This window comes from Pecten maximus, chromosome 4 (assembly GCF_902652985.1).
Source record: "Pecten maximus chromosome 4, xPecMax1.1, whole genome shotgun sequence".
In the NCBI taxonomy this organism is placed as follows: Eukaryota; Metazoa; Mollusca; class Bivalvia; order Pectinida; family Pectinidae; genus Pecten; species Pecten maximus.
The window spans coordinates 42,159,080-42,178,166 of record NC_047018.1 but is presented as its reverse complement, the minus strand read 5'-3'; the positions used below and the strand labels follow the sequence as shown (position 1 = coordinate 42,178,166).

At 34.9% G+C, this 19,087-nt stretch overlaps 1 protein-coding gene across 1 annotated transcript; it reads right to left on the bottom strand.

Annotated features, from left to right (window-relative positions):
* Positions 1-1,752: 1,752 nt before the first annotated feature.
* On the bottom strand, positions 1,753-17,438 carry LOC117326129 (ornithine decarboxylase-like). The gene is made up of 12 exons (XM_033882758.1): positions 17,262-17,438; positions 11,490-11,624; positions 11,130-11,290; positions 8,982-9,078; positions 8,309-8,385; positions 7,665-7,837; positions 7,015-7,152; positions 5,882-6,047; positions 5,214-5,373; positions 4,677-4,807; positions 3,971-4,182; positions 1,753-3,381 (listed from the first exon to the last, which is right to left on the bottom strand). The coding sequence occupies exons 3-12, from the start codon at positions 11,229-11,231 to the stop codon at positions 3,231-3,233; spliced, it is 1,407 nt and encodes a 468-aa protein (XP_033738649.1). The 5' UTR covers positions 11,232-11,290; positions 11,490-11,624; positions 17,262-17,438; the 3' UTR covers positions 1,753-3,230.
* Positions 17,439-19,087: the final 1,649 nt, after the last annotated feature.

Below are 19,087 nucleotides of genomic sequence, written 5' to 3'. Positions count from 1 at the left end.
GGTATTTGTATACGATACGCCTTTTCCCTGTACATCTCGGCGTTAATTTCATTACTTGTAGGCACAAACACTCATGTATTACCATCGTTCGGGCATAGATTTCATCAATAGAATAGAAATTGTGCATGTTTCTGATGTCCGAACGAAGTAATGCCCCTTTAATGTAAAACGTGATATATGTTGTGCCTACTCAGTTAAGATACGACTGATGAACTGTACGGATGACGATTAAATCAGTCTTTAAAATAACTATTATTGTATAAAGTACTGGAACTGCCTATGCAATCCTTATCTCCTTTCTTTTTCTAATCTACTTTCAAACAATATTTTGTTCGTTGTTTTAAATTCTAAACAACCCTCGATCAAGAAACATACCTGCCTTTTCATTGTTCACTTCTTGCATGGATTTCTTTGTTTTTTAAAACAGCATTATTTTTGCGTCTTTTCGGCCTACCGATATGCATAAATTTACATTTTCACTCCAAGGTAATGCATGTAGGTTGTCCAGGGCAATTTGGGAACATATCAATGCGGTATACATCTATTTAATTCATTGTCTCCTGCAAAAATATTTAAGTTCGTTTATATATATACTATGTATGACGAACAAAGATGGTACTAGTACGGATTCATGAGGAACTCTTGACGATAAACGCCCACTTTTGTCTATAGCTTCTTAGCATTACGAAAGTGGAACGATTGGTTCGCCTGTTGTTAGTATTTATGTGACCGAGTGGTGTGTCCTGCTGGGTGTCTTCTGCAGTATACTTCAGTGATGTAGTGCTATAAAAGTCGATATCATTTCTGCACTATCAGGGGAGGCCGCCCTTAAATGACTTACATTTATAAGACCTTAAACAATACAAAACCTTATCTGACCACACAGTAGTCACATCTGGATAACTAGTTGATCAAGTCGCCCAAACAATGAGCTCAGTTGCTCAGCATTCAACAAATTTTCAACTTCACAGAATATTTTGGCTTACAAACAAGTTCTCTTTCTTTCCTTTAGAAGGCCTTTCATCTTTTACATTTCCACATCACTGAAGTACACTTTTTAGCCTGCATTGATAAATTTTAGGATCAGAAGTGGATTTCAGCTGCATGTTTGATCCATTTATTAATTTTTGTTTTGTTCAATAAAATATAATTATGTATGCAATATCCGACAAACTGTACAAGAACTTTACCTTTTACCCAGCCAATGTATAAAAGTAAATCTTCCATTTAATGCATTATTTCTAGTAAATTACAATGTAACATGTAATGTCTGTATCAGGTGTCTCCCTCCTTTAATAAAAAAAAAAAAACCTACACATTTCTATTTTTTGTTTGGATTGTAAAGAAACATGAAATATAATTCTTTCTCTAAGAAAATAAACGAATATAAACATAGTGATGTAAATGCCAGTCATAATGATGTGTGTATATATATAATACTTCCATACTATACAATTATTCAGATGATTACTTGAATAAGTATGAAAGGAAATAGTATGCAATGGATGCTTATATGTATCAAGAGTGTTTAAATTTGTGATATGAAAAAATGGATGTAGGAAAGAGGAACGAATGAATTGTCAAATTGTGTCATGTGTATGTTTTTTGAAAACTGAATAAAAATATAAGTTGAAAAAACCCAAAAACATGTAATGTCTATTTAAGGACAATTAGCATGCTAACTGTATATCAGTAACCCTATATATCGAAATGACATAACACACTGATATAATAAAGACAAAGCAAAAACAAATCATTTGCATTTTTTAATTCTCTTCTAGCATTTCTGCAACAAACAGAAAATTCAAAGACGCAAATTTTATTTTTAAAATAAGAAAGAAAAAGAAAAAAAAAAATGAAAAGGGGGGCCAGTTGATGGTTTTGGCAGGTGTTTCCCTCGTTTGTACAGCTCAGCTACTATCATAGATAAATACACAGAGAATGGTTACCTCAAGATGTTACTGAGGCAAGTCACATGATGTCATAGCGACCTTGACTTGTCAGGTAGAGGTCAGCGATCTGGATTGGTCACTTTTAATGTCCATGACCTTGACCTGGTTTGTAGGAGTCAGCGACGGGTCACATGGTGTCGTTGACCCTGTATCATATTGAATTTGACAGGTCCCAGATGTGTCACAGCGACCATGTAAGATAGTTCAAATTTCAACATCCATGAACATTTGAGAAAATACAACATGATTTAGTTAAGCTTTGAGTCAAGATTTAGTTATGAGATGGTGTTTTCTAATGATGCAACCTTTTCCCACTACACCTACAGTTGGTTCGAGTATTATGTGTTTGACTTCAGGTCTATAGATGAAACATGTACAAACGTGACTTAGATCAACATATCACAAAGTATATAAAACGGGCTGGATTCTCATTATAGCACTTCCCAAGTTCTACAGTGACGAATCTTCCGCGAACTTCAGTATGGCACTCTTTATCCACATTTCAATATAATGAGGCTGACCAATGAAGTAACGATGGGTTATGGATTAATCAACATTAGCGACATCATCAAATTAATTCACAAATATAAAGCACCCTTTAGTTTAGTTTGAACTATGATGACAGACAACCATAAAACTATGAATGAAATGTCATTCCTTGAACTGAATTGATTAGTCAAATGAACAGAGATGTAGTATGGTCCCTGTTAGTCAAGAGAAGAAGTGATAGACATGAGCCGATGACGTTTGGTCACAAAATCAAAATAGCAGTAGAAAATACACAAGTTGTATAATTTGGTTACAAAATGTTAAAAACTTGTATGTATATAGCACGTGAATGCAATGACTAGTTTAAATAACGATTCTACACTACTCCAGACACCTCTCCATATAATGACAAGATCCGTAACTTGACTCAAACACCACTTAAAATCATGTAGTATTTTCTCTTAAAAGTTTCAAGTAGTTAGCAGCCAAAGTGATTTCCTTTTCATTTGAACGGTTTCCTCTCACTCAACAATTCAATTGAATAAAGGAACCTGACTGACTCTTCCAACCTCTTTGTGTATATCTATGATGTAATGAATTTGCCTAAAGCTTGATGTAAAAGAAATAGCCAACTATGATGGCAGCAATACTAGAAAAAAAAAGTATGGTATGAAGATGTTGTCTTGTGATCTCACAAACACAGAAGCTTATATATGGAAAGCGAACACGATTCCAAAACGTCTGGACAAAACAGTCATCATAGAGCACTGGTATTGGCCCATGAAAGAACTAGATGTCCAGATCACCGACGACAAATCCTTCAGCAGGGGATGTTCCAAGGAGACTGGCAGTCTCGTGCATCTGGTGGCCCGATTTCATCTGTGGAATAGACTTAATGGGCAGACTCTTCGCCTCTCTTGCCTCTGGGTAAATGGCTCTCCTGTGAACAGTGGATATGGGAGGTCAGGCAATGATACAATATGGAATTATAGCATGGCAGCATCTAATGGAATTATATATATTATTGACATCAAAGAAAAATATAAGAGAAACATTTCCTAATTCATCTGTATGTGGAAAGGTCAAGATACGGCACACAAAATACTTCAAGGTGGGGAAAGGTCAGGGGAGTTAGCCAGAGTCAGCTCTTCAACAATAACACACACAGGACAATATTTGAGTCAACTTATGACAACACTTCAACAGCTATCTTCATATTATGGAACTTTACCAAGAAAACATCAATGACATTTACTTATAGTGGTATATCAATGACTCCTGATTCAGAAACCTTCATTCACTCAGAAACCTTCATTCACTTTCGATATTTCTGAAATATTTGTTTTCCATTGAAATCATTACAAGAGTAACGAAAAAATCTTCATTAAAGAAAAAAATTCCTAAACTTTATGTAAAACTTTCCACGTACATGATGCTAAAGACAGTTTGGTTTGTGGTTCTTCATAAATCCTGTCATTTATTTATTTCACAGTTTATTATCCAGTCATAGTTTTAAATGCATTACTGACCACTTTTCGGCTGAGCAGACGTAGAAGCGCTGAGGGGCAGGCATGCCGTTGAATCCCGAAGCTGCCGCCAGGGTGTAAGCTCCCATGTCCACGAAGTAAAGCCAATTCCCGACCTGAAGCTCCGGCAGCTTCACTTCCTCTAGAATGCAGTCAAGACCGTCACATGTGGGTCCCCATACACTGCTGGTGTAGGTCATATCACAATCGACCTCCTGGAAATCAATATCAGTTAATTACTGTAAATATATATGTTTTAGTGGTAATCTTATTTTCATGCTTTTCAAGGTGGAAGCATTACGCTGATATATGATTGTGTGAATCAGTTTCTTTAAGTCTACTATAGCACATGATGGCGGCAGTGCCAATTTATTTGTCGAAATTTGAATTTTCCATTTAAAAAATAAGTACCATTTTCAAGAACAGTCTGTATGAGAAATTATGATATTATTGATATGCAACAAGCTGTGTCAAAGTATTAATGAACACATCATCGTTACTGCAGGGCAAGAAAAACATCATTACTAAGGTTTTCTGGAGAGGAACATTTTACCAAGCATATTTCAAAATAATTGGTGAATGATTGCTATGTACTTCTGGAGAGGAACATTTTACCAAGCATATTTCAAAATAATTGGTGAATGATTGCTATGTACTCTAGACATTTAAAACATTATTTCTACACGAGACAGGTTTGAAGGGTACATACATTGGGTACACAGGCAGTGACAGTGGCATGGTCGTACAACAGACAGTTGAATGAGCCGTAAACCCCGTCATTGACATAGTACATGAGGGAGGGTTCCTCATCAGCCGTCGGGTAGTCCATTGGTTCTTCATCTGAAGCATTACATATTACTATAAAATGGAGATTTTTCTAACGTGTTTATTAAATACATCACTGTATTGCATATTTACTGACTGAATACAGTCATTTCTTTCTCATTCATTGGCCATGTAGGAATTTTATATCTGAAATCAGTTTTCTGTATCTGTATACATATATGTATTTACAAGGCAGGGTCCTTGTGGACATATATAATGCATTAGGGGGAGAGGTGCATTTTCTCACAAATTTGAATTCATAGTCAACCCCCCCTATAATTTTTTGTCACTGTTTCACATGTAATGTTGTTTTTTCTCAACCATCTGAATTCATATTTACAATTTTTCTTCATCTTTATAAAGTTTTTCTCATTTTAAACAGTTTCAAATCAATATTTGAGTTCCTTCCAGTTTCACTTACTTTCTCCATGCTGGTCACGAGCGACCACCCTCTTGGCAATGACGTTGACAGAAAGACTGAAAGCCGAGGCTACAAAGAAGCGGCCTGGCTCTGCAATGATGTCAACTCCCTCTTCTTCAGGGAAATATCTGTCCAAAGCAACATTCAGAACCTCGGTGATCTGAAAACAATAATTCACAGAATCAGCAACAGTATTTTGTATCTAAACTGAAGTACTGACAGGTCAGCTAGGCCCTGCTCTGTGCCTGACAGTCTATCACTTCTATAAGCTTGAAGCAAAATCAAAAGTGACCATTTTGGATTTAAGAATATGGGAAACAATATGGTGTATTTTTTTAGGGTATATTCCCAGTTCCGTTTCTAGTAACAAGAAAACTTCTGGAAACAAAAGCGCAGACCCCAGTTCTATTTTCATTAACAGTGAATTAGACTTGAAGAAACTCTTGTTGCAGATCTGCAAATCATACCATGTGAAAATTCATAAGTTTTGACCTTCTGGATTCTGATATAATCTCTGTAAAGGAAGTTACCAACGGACAACGCAGATATCATGATTATTATAGGGCACAAGCATTTTCACATGAATTAACATCACAATAACATTTATCTATGCCACATAATGTCAATATCCAATAAATGATATGCTCCTCAACAGAAGTAAAAACTACCTCCTCAAAGGTGATGGTGGCACTCTCCTGTCCAGGGAATCCTCCACCAATATCCAGCAGCTTCATGTCAAAGCCAAGGTCAAGGCCATGGTCAAACACAGTACGGGCCTGCTCTACAGCTACCGCAAAGGCATTAGCCTCCTCACAACCACTGCCCACATGGAAGCTGTAATATGTTATATACCGAGTTATATTGTCAGTAAAACTACAGGAAAGGTGAATGGAGAGAAACACTAGTAGACAAGTAGCAAGGAAAAGGAAAGTAGGTCGTGAGAACAATAGATGATGATGTAGATAGATAGGAAAATAGGTAGACAGGAGAGTAGGTGGATAAGTTTGTAGGTGTAGGATTAGGTGGAAAGTAAAGAAGACGGATAGGGGAAAAGGTAGACAGGAGTGTTGATTGTAGGATTAGGTGGAAAGTAAAGTAGGTGGATTGATAAATAGGTAGGTAGGGCAGTAGGTAGATAGGAATAGGTGTAAGGCATTAGGTGGATAGGAAAGTAAATGGATAGATAAATAGGTAGGTAGGGCAGTAGGTGGATAGGAATAGGTGTAAGGCATTAGGTGGATAGGAAAGTAGATGTATAGATAAATAGGTAGACAGGAGAGTTGATCGGTAATTTTGTAGGTGTAGGACATCAGGTGGATAAGAAAGAAGATGTAGGGAACTAGGTGGATAGGAAAGTAGATGGATAAGGAAAATAGGTAGATAGTATTTAACATTTGTCACATCAAAACACATTTGAGATGCTTACAGAAGGGAAAAGTTACACTTTCGCTATATCAGGGAAATTCACATTTTTATCATTGTGTAAAAGTTCGTGGATAGCGAAAGTTTCCCTGTGTTGAATGTCAAGAATGTTGACGAAGGGTGGATGGGTATGAGGACAGTTAATTATTGGATTGGATGTAGGAGCATACATAAATGAGTAGGTTGGTATGTGGTGAGCAATTATTGATCAAATTAGTTTTCGGAAAAGTTACATACTAATTTGACGTACAGAATTCAGAATTATGAACATAATTGGAGTCATTTGTTTAGAGATAAAATAATATGAGATCTTGGATCAGCTATGAAAGTTTTAGTTAGTCATCATACAGATATCGACTCACTAAAAAGAATTATTTACCTAACTCCCACCACGGTCAGGTTGTAGCGCTTGGCAGCCTCCAGAAGATGACGGGCTTTGTTGGGGTGACAGCCGAACTTCATTCCAAGCTCACACTGGACCTTAAAGTTGGTTGGCGGCAAAATCCTCAGCACCAGTCTGTCATGTAAAAATTACATATTTTAAACATCTCAAACAATGATTTTTTTGTATACTTAAACATCAATTATCTATCAGAACAACTTCATCAGTAACTACATTTAAATATACATGACAGGGTAATCTAATGCACCACCAAAGACCAGGATTTATTTTTGTAAAATGCGTCTTGTACTTTATAATTACAAGATTTTGGAAGATAGTGATTTCATAATAAAAAGGCCATCATGATTGTCTTCTAAACACATAACTGCAAAGGGAGGTAATTCAGTCCAATTAGAATCAAATCCAATATAGAAAACACATTCCACTCTATTAGTCTTCTAATCCAGTTTGTTCCAGAATTCAATTTTACAATATAAAGGAATAAAAAGGAATATAAAGGAAAGTGAAGAAGGCAACAATTTCATTCAAAATTTCATATGATTACCTTACAGTATGCCAGTACCGATTTTTACAGCTAGGTAGTCTAGAATAAGGACATGAGGTGATGCTTCCCCTCTGTTACTTACTGTGCATCAGGATAGAGGGCCTTGATTTTGATCAATTCATCCTCATTGTCAAAGGTCATCAGAGACACCTGATTCTTGGCTGCATGTCTGATGAAGGACATCTGCTTGCATGGGTTGGCATAAATGATGCGCGAGGGATGTACCCCAAGGTCCAGGACTTTTTGGATCTCAGCCTACAAGACAGATATATCATTTGTAACATAAGTAAATACTATAATCTTTTTCCCCCCAGCAAGACAAATATGACTGTGAACTCTTTGATGGCAATGACAGTGCAGTACTACCATAAAATTAAATGTTCTGCTGCGATATCAAGGATATAGTGTTGATAATTCACCATGACTACCATATAGTTTACGAGCATTGCTGCAATATGCATTTTTCCAAATACAATTGATAACTTTATTATTTCTGTGATCATGTGATGTATGTACTCTTTTTGTCTATCATTTCATAGATAATGTATATACTGATGTACATGTTCTGTGATATTTTCAAGGCAATTGATGTGACTGCTGGTTAAATTCAAGTGTATTAACACAGAAATTTGTCACCAACACTTGTATAATTAAACAGTCTGTATTTTTCTCAGTTCAGAAGTCCCTGCTTATATATTATTTCATATTTGACCTCGGATAGCTTACCTTACTGGCACAGTCAAAAGACAAGCCGAGGTCCACCAGAAGCTTTAGCACAGCGTGATCATCGTTACACTTAACCGCTGTCAACAGTAATTATTATATACTGTCATTATTACATATAAGCGCCCCTTAACCCTTATTATATCTGTTTAAAGTTAGTTTTTGGTCTGGGTCATATGGACGAAAAATTCAATATTAATGAGAAGATTTTACACAAGGGCATAGCAAAATCAACACTGTCTTAATTTTGTACTTAAAGCACAAAGTGCAAAATGATGGCCATTCACAGAATTTCACTCAATTAGTTTACCAATGCTTCGGAATTTTCACCACAATTATAACAAGTGTAATCAATGATTGCGAAAGCTCACCGGCGGCAGCAATCACACAATGCACTCATTTTTTATGTACGTATATGTATGACATTTTGAAATTGTACGTCACATAATATCGCTCCTAGACCTCTAATGGATGTATAAACCAAATAAGAAGGGTGTGGACTTACAAGCTTTCCAAAACTTACCCCAAAAATCTTTTAAAAATCTGCTCAAGAATATGTTATCATTATATATATATATATATTACTTATCAATCCTACCACATTTCAGAGAGATCAGTGAAATGTGAAGAAATGTATATCTTTACAGCATCTACACATATATGCTGTTGTACGTACCATAGAAGGGACGAACCCTGGGCAGTTGCCTGTTCCACTTCTTGTATTTTTCATAGATATCGCCCAAGTCTGCGACAAAAAAGGCATCATCCTTCTTCTGTAATGGTAGAATAAGATACAGAACATCATATCTTCTACAGAATATAGCACAAAATAAAAGGATTTCTTTTTACAAGAAAAAATAATTTACAACGACCGACAATACCCTCTATAAAATACACTACGTAATTATGATAAGAGTATACATTGATTTTACTCTAAACAAGCATTCTGAGAGTATTGCTTAAGCAATATATGTCCCCTACTGGACCCTGCTGAAAATAGTAACAGTAACCTTGCATGACCTTGACCCAAAAACTCTGAAACTCGAACTTGATCTTTAGCTACTCATATTGAAGCTACATACCAATTTTCACAAAAATACTTTGAAGCATGACTGAGAAAAGTGCGGAAAACTGAGTGGAAGGACTGACAGACGCACCGACAGACAGACGAGGAGGAAACCTATAGTCCCCCTGGTTTCACCGGTAGAGGACTACTAATCAAAAGACAAATGTTAAATCTATTTTCATAGGTATAGCGAGATTTTCGTTTTTGATTGGAAAATTTTGGTGGTTCTATGACGTCAAACAGAAATAAACAATGAACTATCGCTAATTATCAAACATTAATCAGCTGATTAGTATCACTAAAATACTATGGTCTATATCAAGTTCTCATACTTGTATATACACACAAGATATTTTTGGCATCATAAACACATGTTCTATTTAATTTCTTATCTTGTAATTTTTTTGAAGACATTTCATACTTCATCTGAACCATTGGGAAAATTTTACCCCTTTAACAATTTAATTTTCAAGCAAAGCAAAAGCTAACTAGCCTGAGTGAACAGATATTTAATTCTAATCACAATACTCTGATCAGGTGGAAGCTAACCAACCTTAGTCAACATGGCTTTGTCCATGTTTAAATTTAGCTATATATACACTCACCAGTGTTGTGTCAGACCTGAACTTTATCAGCATTGTTTTATTTGTATTAATATATGAATCAAATTATGTAGGTCGGGCAGATAGCAGGCACTCCATGGGACATTTTGGTGAGTGATGGCAACCAAGGGTCACCTACTGTGCCCATCATGACACAGATGTACCAAATCGGATAAATATTACTGCTTAACAGATCGGGACACTCGAACCAGTGTCACAGTCGTCTTTGTATTAATCTATTTTTGTAAAGTGTATTTAATTATAATCACCTAATAGTTCTTGGTTATTTAACATGTAGAGATAAAAGATTATAATTTTTATACATTTTTTTTAGAAATAATTTTATGTACTTTATCTTTCCTCAGAATGTTTGTTAAGAAACAAACACGAGAAGAGTGACCATATAGCTCACAATAATTAAAGTACAGAAATTATACCTTCTAAATCCAAGGGTTCCATTTTGGAATTTGAAAAACTGTTGTTTTTTATTTTTATTTAGATTGGTTAATTAACCGGTTCATTTAATACATATATAAACTTGTTGTCTGTTAAACATACAGACAGATAAGTATGATTATTTCAGACTGACAAGTCTCCCTTTTTCATAGTTCTAAAACCATACAGATTATACTGAGTATAAAATCACAAGTGGACAATTTTCTGTAGTATGATTTCCTTAAGGACATTGACGTGAAAACAACAAATTGATTTGGACTATAACAATGTCTAGATATGATGGACGACACTGACTAATTTTAAATTATATTTTAATTTGGATTATCATCAGGGTTTTCCCCCCGACGTAGGTTTCCTATGTCTTAATCGCGGAAAAATCAGAAAGGACTCCCAAACTTAAAGTCATTGCATCCTTGTAATTCCAAAATCTGCCATACAACGAAGAAATAACAGTTAATTTCAGTTGAGAGTAGTATTTTATCGTATTTGTATTTTATTACTTAAGGCAACGTTGTTATAACTGATGACCAACTTGGATATTGGAACTGCTTCACCATGATTTTGTCAATTTTAAAATGTCATGGGACTCATGATTTCAAAATGGGACTCCCAATTTTCACATCTGAGTGTCCCTGGGACCCTGCCTAACAAAATGACAGGGAAAACCCTGATATCTCGTCGTACGGAGGATGACACTGACCTCGTGCTGCTGGAGTAGAATCTTCTCCTCTATAAGACTCTGTGTTGACCTCTCACAGGTCAACATCTCTACCATACAGTTTTTTCCGATGTATTGTTTCATGTTGGACAACTATTAGACTAACGAGTTGGATAAGATAGTAGATAAGCTGTACAAACAATCTGAAACAGAAATTGGAAATTACATGTATTGATTTTTTACATACTTTTAATATGACTAAAATACAGGAGATCAATTACACTCAAATCAAAGTCAAATCAAATCAAGTCAAGTCATAATTTGGTAGCAATTGGATTTATCAAGCAGTGTGTCTTAACAGGTTTACCTGGGAAAATATGAAATTTGAATTTTTATAATTACCTGGCCTACGGAAACACCTGCACTTAGCCGATACTAGCTGGGATCCCACGGTGGTTCTGCGTTGAAGTTAAACTTCTTCTTTAAACGACACAGGCCCTCAAAGCTTTCTATGTAGAACACCTCTGAGAAACCGCCCTGGAACAAAAAATAGGTTTTTTTTTTAATTTGTATAAAAACTTGTTCATAATCAAAACATTCTTGTGTTCTGTCCCATTTCTATTTCATTACAGCTTAATGGTATTCATGAGTACATTGAAATTTAATTTCAGCATTGGATATGAACCATATTCTAGCACCATGGCCAGCTAACCACAATGAAATACTAAACACATGATTTACTAGTGTTAGAACACTATAACTGATATTTTGATTGTCATACCATAATATTACGATGAAAGATGTTCTATTTTTTCAATTTTTTTAAACAGAAATGTTAACGGTCATGATGAACAACAGAGTGTGGTTTTTGACAATGGACCATTCACTTTCACAGCAACTGTCACACACGATGTTGTAACCTTGAATTGTCATGAGTATGTTTTTGTAAATTACAGTGTTAGTAACATGGTAGGTCATGGAAGGTGTGGGAATGAAAATGATTGTTTAATGCCAAGTTCTCGAGTGACTGCTCAATAATTTTTGAAAACTTTTTTCATGCCAGCTAATTAGTAGCGCTGTAACGAGTTACCGGGTGACCCGTCACGGGTCGGTTTTGATCCCGACCCGGGTTTGAAATTGTGTACCTGAACCCCGAAATTTGTACTAACATAGTACAAACTACTATAGTTCACTATTCAAAGTATTCATTTAACACAAACAAATCTGTGTTTATAATACCAAAGGCCTCTCCTCTTCTATTCTAAACATCCGTACAGGGCTACAACTCTGCAGCCAACGGGTAACCGGGTAGGGGTCAGGTTGTTAAGATCGAGTACCCGGAGCAAACTTTTTTACCTGTGACAGCCTTACTAATTAGATAGAACATCATTTTCCAAACTTCGACGAGTCCTAATTAATACTGCTGTGTACAAAGAGATATAGCAGTAACTCGGAATTCCAGCATGCAAGTACCACAGGAAAAGCACAAGTCCAGACTCGAACCATGGTCAGGACTCACAATATCAAATATTGATCGAGCCCCAGAAATGGCTATAATGATCCCCCGGCTGAGTACTTAAGCAAAATGATCTGAGAGAACAACTTGCCCTGGTTTATGAATTCTGCATACTTTTACAAATTTTCAGCAACATCTTTCTATCTATTATAAGGCCTAGTTATAGTAAGTAATAGAAACAGTACAGTTCAATATATAGGTACTGGATAAGAGACATATGCATATTACATTGCATTACATAAGAACAATTAATTATGTGATAAAATATATTTTATTTTTCATTTTTCATCATTTAGCTTTAGAGGAACCGAAAATCTTTTGTCCCCTCTTGTGACTAAGATTCTATACCTTAAGCAGAGTTAGTGACGTCAACAGCCCTTGGAAGTTTTGAATAGGACCTAAATTATTTTCAGAAAAACATTAAAAGCCTGAGAAGGCCCTTGTCACCCGATTTTAAAGGACACCATTAACTTATATACACATACTCTTTCAATAGATTAGAAACTGGCAGGAGAAGAAATATTTTTCCGAAAGAATACAGGTAGATACTTTTTTCTTATGTAACCAAAACATGATTGGAGATGAATTTCACTTTTTATTTACATGTCTGCGTACATGTCCCTGACATCAAAAATTAGGGAAGATATTTATCAAAAAATAGTGCTGGTATAAGCCATCTGTCTTCATACACCTAATTTTGAGAAATGAATAGGTAATATAAAAAAAAAAAAAATTCTAGGGGCAACTAAATAATTCCAATACATGTACTTAATAATGCTAATTAAATATACCGCATATGTATACCATGATTTTTTTACATCATTTTTTACATATACATGTATTTCTGATTGGATATTATTGAATATAACTCGACTCCAGTTCAGACACCTTACAGTAACCTAAAACATGACTCATTTGGAGTTTTTTTTACTCCCACAAAGACACATTTTCAAGATTTTTACTTTGGATGGGATTGGTAATCTTGCCTTGGTATTTATATGGTGATGTAATACTCAATTCATTGTGCATTTTATTTTATCGTAGTCTACTGTTCGTGTCTAGGATAATGACTATAGATAGGTATGATATCCTGAATTGCAGCCCTGATGCAATGGTTTTAAATAGCCTGTTAAAACCAAAACTTTGCCAGAGTTTAATTTTGTAACATGCCAACTAAATGTATTTATGCAAGCTTAAGTCTCTTACAAAATTGAACCACTTCAACATTATATTTCAGAGAACAATTGAGATTTTACAACGACTCATTGTAAATTAAATGAGTGATATCTATAGATCATATAAAACGAATACATATATATAAACATACCATCTTTTATAAATGGACACATCCTACAATCCATTCAATATATATAATTGTATATATATATAGCACTACAGAATATTATCTTGAAAATTTCACTGTAATTTGGTTTAATGTCAGATTATTCTCAATTTTTACTATGAAAACAATAAGTCAGACAAGTTTTGTTATGAAAATAAATTCAAGTTGATCCAAATCTGGCCATGTGGCATGTAATATGGAAATCCGCCTGTGTGATGCAGATGGATTACAGGTATAAATAATGAAATTGTACACTAGTCTACTATGATACACCTTCATGAATAATTCATTACATAATTTAAATATTATACCACAATAACTATTTATGGTAATAAGCCAAAAACAAACATCACAGATTGTTTGGAATAACATTCAGTACTCTTGAAATGTATCCATGCAGTTTGTTCATTACACAAACTATATTTGAAAAAAAAATGAATTTTTGCAAGCTATCAAAACACCCATTTCCTTTTGTCAAAGAGCACATGTTCTGGGATCTGGCCTGAATTCCAAACTCCATGAAGATATTAAACCTGGCAGTGCTCCGATTATGTTACAAAATATGCATGAAATGCCCATTTAAATGTGTTAATCGCCCCTAAAAATATTTAGCTACCTTTGACCAAAAGAATTATTAGTGCACTGGTGTCAGCTGAAATAAAATCTTACCCATCATGTTTCAAAAAGGCAGTACTAAACCAAACCGGCCTGTCAAAAAGTTATCAGGCGCACTGACCAAGCATGACATATTGGGTTGGGAATTTGTGCAAACCTTTGTGTCAATGAGTACAGAAAGGTCAAATATGTAACTTGTGGTTGATAGCTTCATCTACCAGAAAACAACCTAAATAAAAAATGTCTGTAGACTCTTAAAAACCACCTGATGCTATATATATATGGAAATATTTTGTCCCAATTGGCTTTGGACACTGACAGTTATGTCAGGGGGTCATAAAGATGGACAATATCAAGCTTGTGTGTACAACCATGTGATAAAGAATATCTAAAGCACAAGTTTCCAATATAACAAGCCAGAAAAAAAAGAATATTTACACCTGTCAAAAAATCTTTTTAAATATTTACGGTAATTATAGATATAGTTTTCAAGTTTTAGGTTAATCACATAGTTGACTAGTTTCAACATTTCAGACATGTAGTCATCAGAATCTTTGGTTCTGGGTCTTTAGTTTGACTGTTTGTACCAATTCTTCGAGGTAATTAAAAGAGGTTCGTTCAGGTCGTTCTCATTGGTTTGTCGAGAAGGTCGGCAAGTCGTTAAGGATGTGTCCTATAGAGGTCGAGGATGTTGAGGACCTCCAGTAAGAAAGTAGAATATACGAGAGTTGGGATATCCAATGTCTGTGTAAAAAGTTCAGTGTGGTTCTGTGTTACCCAGGCGACGGATTTGACAAAGAATACAAGAGTCCTGCGGTAAAGTTGAGTAGTGAAAGGGTAAAGATGACCATAACAATGCTGTGTTGGGTGGATCAGCTTTTCTCAAGGAGTTGACTAGTTTTGATACTTAGGCATGTCGTCATCAGAACCCACTGTTTTTACTTTACTTGAATATATATACAACTTATAGTCCTTCCTTTAAAATGGCCAATACAAAATTTAGGATATAGGCACAAAAATAAAGGGTTAAACAGACAGTTGATAGCGTTAGCTTCAACACGACAACAGGTATTTTTATAAAGTGTTTGAAAAGTTTGTTTCATGATCAATGCTCTAATGGTAATGACAGAGTAAATAGTTCATGAATGGATTTTCTTAAAGAATCATTTCTAAAAGGTGGTAGAAATAACAAGATCTTCTATAATAAGGCCGGAGTCTGATTATGAACCATCTGTGGAGTTAGGAGCGAGTACCATACTTAACTCCTCAAAGTAAAGTTAGGACTGTTAATTTTGGTACACTTTTCCATTCTTGAGTCTGAGATAACAGATACATGATCATTGTCCATGATGGAAGCTATGGTTGTCATCTTGAATTCAATCACATTTGCTGGAATTTCGGTAAAAAAAAAAATATTGATAAATCATTTATAATACCCTTCTGTACTTCTTCTAGCAACTGGTGAAGAACTGTCTTTAAACTCAAGTTGTTTTACAACAATTGCAAAAAAGGTTTTTGTATAAACTTTTATTAAACACACCTGTTTGGAGGATGGAAGTGTGCGAAAACCCACGCGGTCATGTAAGTGACCCTTTACCTTTTCACATCTGACTGGGGAATGGCTTTCATACAGATAACACACATTACTTTGCCCAGGTGCAAAGATCTTGTTTAAATACTGAGATAGTTGAAGAATTCTCGTGACACTGAATAACTCTGTGTGTCAGGACGTCATCTTCTGGATCTGTTCTGGGACTTCTGGCAATGTCTTGTTTAAAATTTGAGAGTGACTGTGTTTATGTATAAGAGATATATAGTGTGATACATTAAGTAATACAGGAAAGAAATGCTCTGAATTTCTTTATTCCCGTATAAATATTTCCCTCATGTCAGTTTTCCCCGTGTAGATTTTCCTGCAAACTATACTGTAATGTATATATACAACACAGTAAAGTACATTTGAGGTTTGTCTCGCATTAGAAATTTGACCAGTCGAGCGTACAAATATCTAATAAAACATCATCATCATCACCTGACTAATCATTATCAAGTTTTTTTAAAACAATGCTATTTGAATTTAGATAGATATCCCAAAACATTTCATCAATATATTATTGATGAAATGTTTTGGTATCTATCTAAATTCAAATAGCATTGTTTTAAAAAACTTGATATTATTTAACACAGCTCTACCTATGGAACACTGTTACTAAGCCCTAGCTACTATTTCACAACATGTCAGCTATTCAACTGACATTAATAAACATTGATTCAGATTGTCTCGTGAACAGATGTTGCATGACAGTGCTAAGTCCTAAAAACTGGACCGTCACCTGACCGTCACATGCGTCATCATCAGATATCCCGAGTACACATGGGTGTAATTGATTAAAGAATTTTATCAATGAATTACAGTGAGGATATGTCTACAGTACTGAAGTAGAATTCTAGTTTATTTTTTGTGTATAATTAAATATAATCTGACATTTAATTCGCTAATAATTCTTTCTCGACACAAATTTAAACACCTTAAATATTTATAGAAGTGTTTTACAGTAAATTCGCCGTTAACTTTTGACTATTACCGGTACCGGTATTAACCCAACTGGGTTACGTTAACATGTGCTCGGGGCATGCATGTCAAGTCAGTTTCATTGAATGAGAGGCCCAAAATTGGTAACGAACATTTTGGCTAACTTACCTGTGCAGAACCTTCGGAACCGTGGGGTCTCGTTTCCTTTTCGGGAGGAATTTTGTCTGGTTATATTATATTCCTTTCAGAAATAACTAAAGTCCCCATATATGTTGACATGGACCCCGAGTTTATACGTCTACGTCGTCGACCATGTACACGGATTATAGAACGGAAGAGTGTACGACGTCTGTATATTATCAATACACACCGCGGAAGGATACATTCAGGAACTATTTGTATCCTACGCACGGTCTGTAATGCGTTGTGTGGATGATATCGTTCACAAACGTGTTGGTGTCAGCACTAGATTTCCTTTCTCACTTTGCTGATATCCAGACATTTTTGAAAGTTTTGGACTGATGCAATTTGTATTTTTACTTCAACCATGTCTGACGTTTATTTGTATTTCTGCTATATTGAAAGTTAATTTGATTTTGCACATTTTGCCTTTTTTCGTTGCAGGAGCGCAATTTATTAAACGTTTAAAATTCGGGGTAAAACATAAATATTCAAATGACTCATTTTGTGAAAAAATTGAATTCCATGACAAAAATAGAGAAATAAATAAATAAAAAATAGACAAAATAATGAGAAATCATGTCGTATTAGTTACAAATAATTGAAAACGACCTTCTGAATTAATTAGGTACTTAAATGAATTCCTCTTTAAGTTGACCAATGTTTAAAAAAAACTGTATACAATCGCTATACATATACTTTGCAAAACAATAATGGCTACATACATAATTCTTTAGACTTTTCCTTCTTACCAGCTCTTCTTTTATGCCTTCTACTCTTCATATCTGAAATCCTTATATGACCATTAAATCTGTTGATAGGGCGTTAAACAAAACAAAACAAAAACCATAAATGATGCAGTGGGTTCACTAACTTCATCAGATTTATTCGTGTCCTCGTTAAAGTAAGATTTACAGCCGGAGATATCCTACAACGAATATTTTGCACGCAAGGCTTATAGACCCCATATATATACAGATGTACGTCTCTTTAGACACTAATGTAATTCTTACTTAATTAATTAAGCTTTTTATGACAAACTTTGTAAATAATGCAGTACGTACTTGTGGTAACCCTTGTGAGAATGTCCTTCGCTACTTTTCCAATTACAATGTCCCTTTTGAATTTTATAAATGAAGGGATACTCTTATCCAGATTTTTAACTCTGTTGTTGAACTAAATTTGGAAACAGTTTTGTTCGGAATCCACATGTGCCCGTGGACCTAAAATCAAATGTATTTCGATATACATTTACAAACTTTTATTAAATCCCGCAAAAGATTTCGATAGTAACACTTATCGTAATATTGTAGAAATATGCATCTTTTCATTGTATTATTAGTTTCCTATATGCAAATGTATTTTGGGAGAAGTCGTAAATAAGTTGTTATAACCATTGTGATAAATTTGACAATAAACATGAAATGAAAAACATATACATACATACATACATACATATACGTATATACGTTCCTGGCGGAAGTCACATGCTGGAAATCCTGATATTTTTTTTTATCCCACAGGTGATTAGATTAGAATTAGAATGAATTAAGGTATAAAATGGGATTTACTAAAGTTTCCTGGAATCACAATTCTGGTGTCCCTATGACAGCACACAGTCCAAAAAAGCCAACCCAGCAGGCTCTGTGGATTTCAGTAATTATAATTTAAGCCGTCATGTCCAAATTAAATAAGATGCTGTCATGAAACGGATTTATATAAGTTATTACAACCTGTTTCCGGATCCTATTCTTCCGTAATGTATTATGTGTTGTTATGAACTTAATGTTAAACTATAAATAAATGACATACCG